The sequence below is a fragment of the Trachymyrmex septentrionalis genome, unplaced genomic scaffold, assembly GCF_001594115.1.
Source record: "Trachymyrmex septentrionalis isolate Tsep2-gDNA-1 unplaced genomic scaffold, Tsep1.0 scaffold2, whole genome shotgun sequence".
Lineage (NCBI taxonomy): Eukaryota > Metazoa > Arthropoda > Insecta > Hymenoptera > Formicidae > Trachymyrmex > Trachymyrmex septentrionalis.
In genome coordinates, this window is record NW_017305179.1 from 1,133,673 (window position 1) to 1,142,662 (window position 8,990).

The 8,990-nt window shown below is 35.5% G+C and overlaps 3 protein-coding genes across 4 annotated transcripts in view; all 3 read left to right on the forward strand.

The window, feature by feature from the left end:
- Positions 1-905, forward strand: part of LOC108747472 — a 2,014-nt gene extending 1,109 nt beyond the window's left edge. Inside the window, exons 4-6 of the mRNA XM_018484969.1 lie at positions 170-412; positions 485-649; positions 747-905. Of these exons, the coding sequence (XP_018340471.1) occupies positions 170-412; positions 485-649; positions 747-876 (538 nt within the window). The 3' untranslated portion in view covers positions 877-905. The remainder of the gene's footprint in view (positions 1-169; positions 413-484; positions 650-746) is intronic.
- A 1,838-nt stretch (positions 906-2,743) lies between these two features.
- LOC108747340 (glucoside xylosyltransferase 1) lies at positions 2,744-4,704 on the forward strand. Its single transcript, XM_018484744.1, has 2 exons — positions 2,744-3,376; positions 3,822-4,704. The coding sequence occupies exons 1-2, from the start codon at positions 2,933-2,935 to the stop codon at positions 4,479-4,481; spliced, it is 1,104 nt and encodes a 367-aa protein (XP_018340246.1). The 5' UTR covers positions 2,744-2,932; the 3' UTR covers positions 4,482-4,704.
- Positions 4,705-6,702: 1,998 nt separating this feature from the next.
- The window catches only part of LOC108747329 (PDZ domain-containing protein GIPC3), a 10,897-nt gene continuing 8,609 nt past the window's right edge, over positions 6,703-8,990 (forward strand). The window contains exon 1 of one of the 2 annotated variants that reach the window (XM_018484725.1): positions 6,703-6,951. The gene's annotated coding sequence lies outside the window, so the exon portion shown is untranslated. Of the gene's footprint in view, positions 6,952-8,158; positions 8,309-8,990 lie in introns of those variants that run through there. The other variant, XM_018484724.1, reaches the window with a different exon arrangement.

The following is an 8,990-nucleotide window of genomic DNA, read 5'->3' on the forward strand; positions in this document are numbered from 1 at the left end:
GAAAATTAAGTCTAAAAAACGAAAATTAAGTCACTCTTGACAAAAAGTAGCGCAAATTTCAATCTTTAAGAATGAGATTTCACCTTCAGAATGATATTCACTTAAAAAATTTTAGAGAGATAGAGTCATGTATTTTATTTGCTACAACGTAACATCATTATTTTTGCAGTTTACTGCGAAATACGAGGCCGCACGTCGTTAGAACTGCCTGCCAGGTAGCGATGGAATTGTACAAGACAGTCCAGTGTACTCAAAGGCCTGAATTCGATGAACTTGCATCTACGCTACTTTTGAAAAGCACGCATACGAACAAAGGAATCCGAAATGACGCACAACGTGCCTTGGATTCCATGGTGTCACACTTGCCTCCTGCAACTTGTATTCGTATATTGACCAATGAACATAGTGCTAGGTGATTGAATGTACTTAATCTCATCTTTGCTCCAATCGACATCTCCAACAATTATATTGTAACATTATACAGCCACAAGAATCCGTTGATAAGGGCAACTATTAGTCGATTGCTTTATAATATTATTAATATTATTGGTGTGGAATGTTTATTGTCAAATTCTAATCTCAAAGACCTGCGCCGTAAGATATTCACAATGTGTGCTAAATTTCTTCTTGACGGTAATAACGAAACAAGGTAAATCTCAAAACGTAATTTTGATTCCCATCTATTGGGAATATATCGTCAATAATATTTGCTATTGTTACACTTATATAACGTATATTAACTACAGGAATGATGCAAAAAAGACATTAAAAGTGATGATGGGTCATCCAGATTTTGATATTCTATTTTATCAGGATGTAGATTGGAAGATTATTAGTAGCGCAGAAAAGCAATTAGTATCTTTGAAATACAGTTAAATTCATACTGTGTAACATTATTATTATGTAATGCGTTTAGATAATTAAAGAAATAAAAACTCATAAATCAAAAAGTTCAAATATGTTTTATGTGACCTTATAGAAAGATCTAATGCAATTTTGGGATATTCAATTTTGCGCTCAAATGCAGATAAATAATATCCACTAATAATATAGGACCTATAAATTTAATCCCGGATCCGAACTAGCGCTACAGTGATCAAAGAACTTTTTAATCATCAGGGGTGCGATTCTGTAACTGTTTTACACGCCTACCGATAGTTGTCGGTGTCAGCTTTTTCACCATATAAAAATCTGCGCAACGGGCATCGATAACTGTCAGTAAGCGTGTAAAGACATATATATTTTTTCGTCTTTTTAAACGCAAAAAATTGTGTTTAAAAGGCAAGTGGGATTGCGAACTCGGATCTACAGATCGGGAATCAATTACACGGAACGGCAAGCCACTCGACGTCTGATATTATACGATGTTACATGCCACAAATATATTAATAATATTAATTGTCTTTCTTAAATTTTGTTCTTCCTCTCGGTTTATTGTATCTTGTTAGAAACGTGGGGACCATTTTTATATCCACTGATATGGGATGTATAGTTTTTAATCTCAAATCCGATGGTCTATCAGAATTAAGAGATTGTTACATAGCAATAAAGATACTCTCGGTTTCCTTCTGAGAGATGACGATCAAATAAAATCTGATGTATGTGTTCTATATGGAAAAAAAAATTTTGTTTGACACAGCCACGCAACTCTACGCCATGATCGTCAACTCTTAGATAACATTTCAATAATAAAATACGTTGGTATTAACTACAGCATTAAGTGTTAATTACATTATTACTAAATTCCGTTAAGATAATTGTTTACTACTTTTAAGTGATAAACAGCAGCCAATTACATTATCTAGAAAATAGAGTCATCAAATTGCGATATTATGTAATAAGAGTCCAGAAAGCGAGTTCTTACCAACAATTTTTTACCTAAACAACATATATTATCTAAAAAAACCTCTGTTTATTGGATCTCTTTTGGATATGTATATATCCTAAAAGATGTCTTTATGATGTCTTTATGACGTTCTTAAATATATTAGATGAGAAAATTTAAATTAAAAATTTCTGATATCAATAACTAAAACAGGGATCTTAATTATTTGTAGTCGATAAAATTATTGTTGACTTTACTGACTGTTGGCAAAATCGACAGTAGATAAAGTAATAATGACTTACCGGCTGTCAAAAAATCAACATCCATTAACCACTAATTCCAATATCAAGAAGTTTATTATAAATTTGAAAAATATTATCAGAGAGAAACCTGAGAATGCAGGATATCTCGGCCTTTTTCATTCCAAACCTCGTTCCTATAAAAAGAGAAACATAAAGTGTGTTAAACAAAGAAAGATTCAGTATCAATTAGACATCATTTAAGACATTATTTAAGACAGTTTTAAAATAAAAATGGACTATGAATATCGCTCCATGTTTAGCGTTTCACAGTTTGGCAGTTTTTTCCCCTCACGCTCACGCGTTCATAGACAGAGACGGCGGAGATTTAGAGAGAGACACTTGCAAACTGAGCACACCATAGGTCTGATTTCTCTGAACTAGTGTACACTTTTAACTTAAAATTTAAAGTGAGATAGATATATTCTAAAGCAGTCTAGTGCAGGGTATCAATCATGAAACTTTATCTCTAGAATGAAAAATTTTAATCATTGAAGTGAATGGAGAAATTTTTCACTTTTCATCCTAGGAAATAAGTTTCATAATTCATACCCAGGAACAGAAAACAGACCACTTGTTATCCCTTCCATCATAGGCTATATCGTAAATATGGCGCAGAGCATTGCTTGAGACGCGAGACGCAACATCGACGACGCGATATTGGAACCCGCTGTGTTCCACAAACGCGTCGTGGATAGACGTCTGCTTTTAGAAGGGGTCCAAAATGCCGTCAGGTCACTGCCGACGTCGTCTATCGACCACGTCGCAATTCTGTTCAGTTTGAGATAAAACGCAACGCAACGACGTGATGAAATCCGTATACAAGTTGTTCTTGCTGTGCCTTATCCTCACCGCGCTCATAATACTGCTCAACGTGACCACCAATTTCTCCATCAAGCTATACGACCAACCATCAACGAGCAGGGAGCGCTTGGCGCTCTCGAAGAAGTCCCCAGGTACCCCGTCGACAAACGAGGTGACAATATGCGTAGTCGTATGCGGGGACAGGCTGCACGAGGCCCTGACTATGCTGAAATCGGCACTGGTCTTCACCAGCAGGCCGCTACAATTTATAATACTGGCTGAGCAGAATTTGATACCAGCCTTCAGCGAGAAGTTGTCCGAGTGGCGACTCATATCCAATAAGACCTTTGATTTCCTGGTGCGGCCCATCACCTTCCCGGATGGTAGCGACGTGGCCATGTGGAAGAAGCTGTTTAAACCCTGTGCAGCACAACGACTGTTTCTACCAGTAAGCAAATCTGACTAGCGGTCTAATTTCAGGATAGCGATTGTGTAATTTTTTCTCTAAAGAAACTTGAAAAGTGAATAGAGTTATTTACTTCAGAATATATGATAGCCAGGAAGAAACTTGATTTACAAAATCTCAATACTCCATTTCTATTTCATACTTTTTAATACTTGAAGGACTTCTTCTCTAATTATCTTTAGCACTTTCCTTATTTTTTTTTTTTTCAATTTGTCTTGTTTCCATTATCATAGCCTAACTTATATTTTTTATTATTCCACCACCAGTTATGTATAGTTATACACAAGAAACATGAAAAATTAAAATTTTACTATTGTAGGTAATGAAAAATATTAACTTTCCTGTCTTAGGGAAAAAAATTACATAATCATTATCTAATTAACATTGTTTTTTTCTGAGAGCAAGATTTACAGGATTTATGTTTTAGACTGTACTGAATGACACGGATGCGGTTCTCTATGTGGACACGGACACCCTGTTTCTGGCGCCACCCGAGAAAGTCTGGGATAATTTCAAGAAGATGAACTCCAGTCAGCTGGCAGCCCTTAGTCCTGAGCACGAGGATCCCAACACTGGTTGGTACAATCGATTCGCCAAGCATCCATATTATGGCAAGCTGGGGGTCAATTCAGGAGTGATGCTGATGAATCTGACGAGAATGAGGAAGTTCCGATGGACAGACTATGTAATTCCCATCCACAAGGAGTATAGACTGAAGATAACCTGGGGCGATCAGGACATTATCAACATAATATTCCATTATCATCCGGAGAAGTTATACGTATACTCATGCCGGTACAACTACAGGCCCGACCATTGCATGTACATGTCAGTGTGTGCGGAGGCAGAAAGAGAAGGTGCTCTGGTGTTGCATGGTTCTCGCGGCACATTTCACTCGCAAAAGCAACCACCTTTCAAGGCCATATACCGGGCCATGCAGGAGTATCAACTAAACATGGACCCGTACGACGAGCTGCTCGTGCCGATGAGGAATTACTTGATGATGGAAGATAAATCGAACTGTGGCCGCGTCTCAAAGGTGTTTATCATCCAACCAGAGCTGCATCTAGCTGCCCGTAACTTTTGAAACTTTTACTCGTTTGTAATTGAAATTACATATTCGCGTTAGCTTTTTGTCTTTATATCTTTTTATAAAACTTTTAGATGATTGTTTTACGTTAATTGATATGGATGTTGTATACAGATATATCGAAGCAATAACGAATAGAGTATAAGCATTTATATGTATTCGCGAAGTCTTTCGGATGTAAATGTAATATTTTCTGCGTTCTTCCGTCTCGGAATTCTTAAGAGAGATTTTAGATCCTAAAATACTTAATTACATAAATACTTATATGTATATATACTTATGTATGTGTCTTAATACATTATGGACTATGTGGTAAAGAAACTAATGATAAAAGTATAAATCATCGTGATGTATATAATCATCCTACTACGTACAATTATCATATAAGCATCTTTATGAGATTTACTTATTACGCAATACATAAAAATGGGGTAATTAAATTATCTCCAATTAACAATTATTATTTGATTTATCTATGCACATGGAAAACTACGAACTCACGCGACCTGTCCACAATGTATTAAGTCAAAGAGTCTAGAAATATGTGAACACAATTAGAGAGTATAAACGTGTTATAATTCCAAACGATTCCATATATAGACTGAACTTTTTCTATAGTGCATTTGAGTTTTTTTGTTAACAAGTGCGCTATGTTGTTACTGTTTGTACGAAGTGCGATGCGGGGAATATGTTGTTATGCGATATTTTTATCCGATATCTTTGGACAATACTCAAGCGGTGCTGGGCGATCGACACTTATCTTCGGAGTACTTGGCCCTTAGACAAGATATCTCTCGCAGTGTTACTGTATTTGATATATTTAACGAGAGCTATCATCTCTTTTGATATTCAAAGACTCCCAAGATTACTAATAATTATGGAAAGGGTAAAACTTGAAAGAAAAAAATCATTAATAATATCGATTTTATTTCCGGTATTTATATGGGCCTTATACGTGCAATCTGTCGGAAATATGCTTTGATCATGACGTGGGACTTCTTTGAGAATGACTCACGTCCAGTTTCAGAAGTCTTTCTAAAATCGGAAAACGATCTGTTCTTTTGTACAAAAAATACAATATTGGACTATACGATTTTCAAAATAAGCGTCCTGCATTTTAACGGGACAGTAATTGATAATTTGTAATTAATAAGTATATGAGTATATGAATTATAGTATTATGCGTATAATGAAATTAAATTTTGAGAGTGTTCACATTTTTACACGATTTTTTTACGATTTTTTATATGGTATTGTACGATACGCATTTTGCATCGTTCAACGACCCGGCAATAACGATGCCATTTGTGATACTTTTCCTATAGGTATTGTACATTGAAGCTTAAATAAAAGATCTAAATACACACATGAAAGCGAATATGTATTTAATACGTAATTAATGATAATTTACTTGATGAAACATGCATTATACGCTAACGCATTACGACATGATGTATTAAAAAAATTCAATTATCTTTTATTTCGCTCTTCATCCAAACATTTACTTATTAAGCCCGTCATCAATGTAAAATTAATTTTTTAATCTCTGTTCAACTTATCTTTTTCTAATTTTAAGAATTTTATATATATATATATATATATATATATATATATATATATATGTATATAGAACAATATAACATTAAGAATTAGAAAAAGACAAACAGTTAATTAAAACCGAAATTAAAACTAATTGAGTCCAAAACAAACGGATGCGTCTTAAAAAACGATTTCCTTTCGTAATTGATTTAGACCCAGTTTCACAACTCACTTATTCATTATCTCTTTCTAGAATTCTAGAATTGGAAAGAGATGAGAAATAAGTTGAACCTCGATTAAGAGTTAAACCGTGAGTTGTAAAATTGTGTGATATCCATTTCCACCAACGTAGATCAGTCTCGGTTCAACTTACTCTTTGTCTTTTTCTAATCTTTAGAATTAGGACAAGACGATGAGTAAGTTGTTACCGAGATTAAAGTTAATCTACGTTGGTGGAATTGGGCACGAGAATCTTATTGGTAAAACGACAAAAAAATATTCATGTATTTTTTCAATGTATTGTTTTTTTTGAGCAAATTCTTTCGCAGAGAACGGCTTCCAACACTGTTCGCGTCTCATTGTTAGCGTTATAACGCAGCGATGGATACCTGAATGGGCTTGAAGGGGATCGGTCGGCACAAGAAGGGGCCCCGGCACGATCAGTCCTGTCGCCGCTGCTTTCCGCTCACAGTGGCACGCGAGCTCGTGAAATCGGCCTCATACGATTTTCTCCTGCTACACAATGTTCTCTCGTACCCGAAGGAAGTGCCGTTGGTATTAAATGAATTAGAAGACACGTCGCGCAGGTGGAATTCACTCGAACTGTGTCGTCTACCTCGAGAGGACTTCCGGAGATTTCCGACGGATATTTTTTTGGATACGTAACGCGGTGACAGCTCTATAAATATGCGAAAGGGAAAGCTTTAAGGTATATTTCAGACTCAATAGAGAAACTTTATTCTTGAAATCAATTGTTCTTAAACGGCAGATAAATCATTGACGAGCACGATCGTAATGGGAAAATTTAATCTGAAGACATTCTATAGACATTTTATTCTTCTTCGAAAAATAGAACAATAGAATGTCTTTATTTTAAATGTATTAATGTTATCGGTCGTTCCCTTTTGTCTCGAAGTTAAAAATTTTGGAGTAGAATCCTCTCCGAAATAATTCGACCCAATTAAAAATAATACTTTTGATAAACGAATGAGCCATTTATAACTGATAAGTGAACTGTTAGGTCGTGATGATTGTCATAAATGATCGGCAGTGATAATACTGATATATTAACAGTATAAATAAATCGAGCTCTCTCTATATTAAAAATGATATTATAAAAAAAAATTGATACATTAATTCCATCTTTTTAAATCGTCTGTCATATTTCTGGAATTTCCATCGTGAACGAAAATTCAAATTTGAACTTTGAATTCTCATCGTAAAATTCGACGTAATAGAAGAAGCTAGTGGCTCTTTTTTACTAATATAAAATAATTTTAATTTCTGCTCAACTGACTTTCATCTTTTTTTTATTCTTAAAATTAGAAAAAGATGCGATTAAATTGGCGAACCAAGCTTGAAGTTAATCTGTATGATCTGATTGAAACTAATATAAAATCCAATTTTCACCCTTAATTTCTGATGACGAATTTCTATCAGTCATACAGCAGAGAGATCTCCAAAGGACGTCCTAAAGACGTCCAGAAAATATCCTTAAAGCCTACTTATTAGTGGTTGCAGATTGCGAAGTGAAGATTATTCAGCCAATCAGAACGAAACGGATTAAAACTAAAATGGTCTGATTGGTCGAATTTTAATTTCTAATTCGCAGTCCTCGATCTCCAATACGTATATATTGTGTTTATATCCTCTGAATATCCTAAGGACGTTCCCAGGATATTTTTTTGGATGAAGTATACTCTTCTTTTCTTCATCGCACGTCCTCCGCGTGGCGATCGAGATTGATCATCGTCGATCTTTGGATTCGCGGTTCGACGCGGATCGCGAATCTCATTCGCGCCTGTGACGCGATAACGATCGAGCGTGCGAGCGATAACGGGTAAACGATAACGGGCGGACGAGTGGAAAGAAAGGGGTATTTTAGATCCCGGTGGCTGGCCAGTTGCGATGACGAACGCGTCGCGGTTGATCGCTGCTCCGTCAGTACTCTACGTGATCGCCGAATAAAGTGTCCTTGCGTCTTTCATTACGTCGTCGTCGTGACAAAAAAAAAAAAAAACTCATACGGATACGGGCAGGTGCGCGCCGATCACGGCGAGGAAGAGGTGAGAGGCCGGTCTTCTCGGTTGCACGTTCCGGACGGGCGTTGCGTGTTATTTGTTACTCACCGGCGTGTACTCGCTCGTAACGTTACGGTATTGACGTGTATACCATTGTACAGGGTGTCCCGAAAACCTCCGACAAGTTTTCTGCCGCTCACGGAGAAAAAAAAATAAATAAAGTAATATGAGAGATGGAATTAATAAATTTAAATTTGGATTGGGCCAGGTTTATTTATATAGGATGGATGATCTATAATTTATGTAAAATTTACTTTTCTGATAAATGAGGAATCGTACGTTATAGCTGTGCTATAATGTACTTTTTACATTTTGTAAATCTATGAATTATCAATATATCAATAGAATTTACTTCATCGACGAGTATTTTTTATTCTTGGCCTAAAAAAATTTACTTTACCGTGCAAAAAATATACAGGTATATAAAGTCTTGAAAGTATGATTTACTTTACTGAAAGGTAATAATTACTTGAATGGTTTTACCATGTAATTGTACGTACTGTTTACCTTACACTTCCGGTCGTATTTTTACTTTCAGGCAAGAGTAAGATTTATCATGTGTTTCGCAAAAATAGTCATTTTTACTAGTCTTATAAAATGACCATTTTTCTCCATGTTTAGAAGATTCATTTAAAAGAAAAAAAATTATATACAATATATATATATA

Excerpts from the sequence above, each read along its gene's own strand:
- LOC108747340 (XM_018484744.1), top strand. The coding sequence starts at position 2,933 with ATGAAATCCGTATACAAGTTGTTCTTGCTGTGCCTTATCCTCACCGCG. Across the intron at positions 3,377-3,821 it reads CACAACGACTGTTTCTACCA|ACTGTACTGAATGACACGGA; the intron begins GTAAGCAAATCT and ends TTTATGTTTTAG.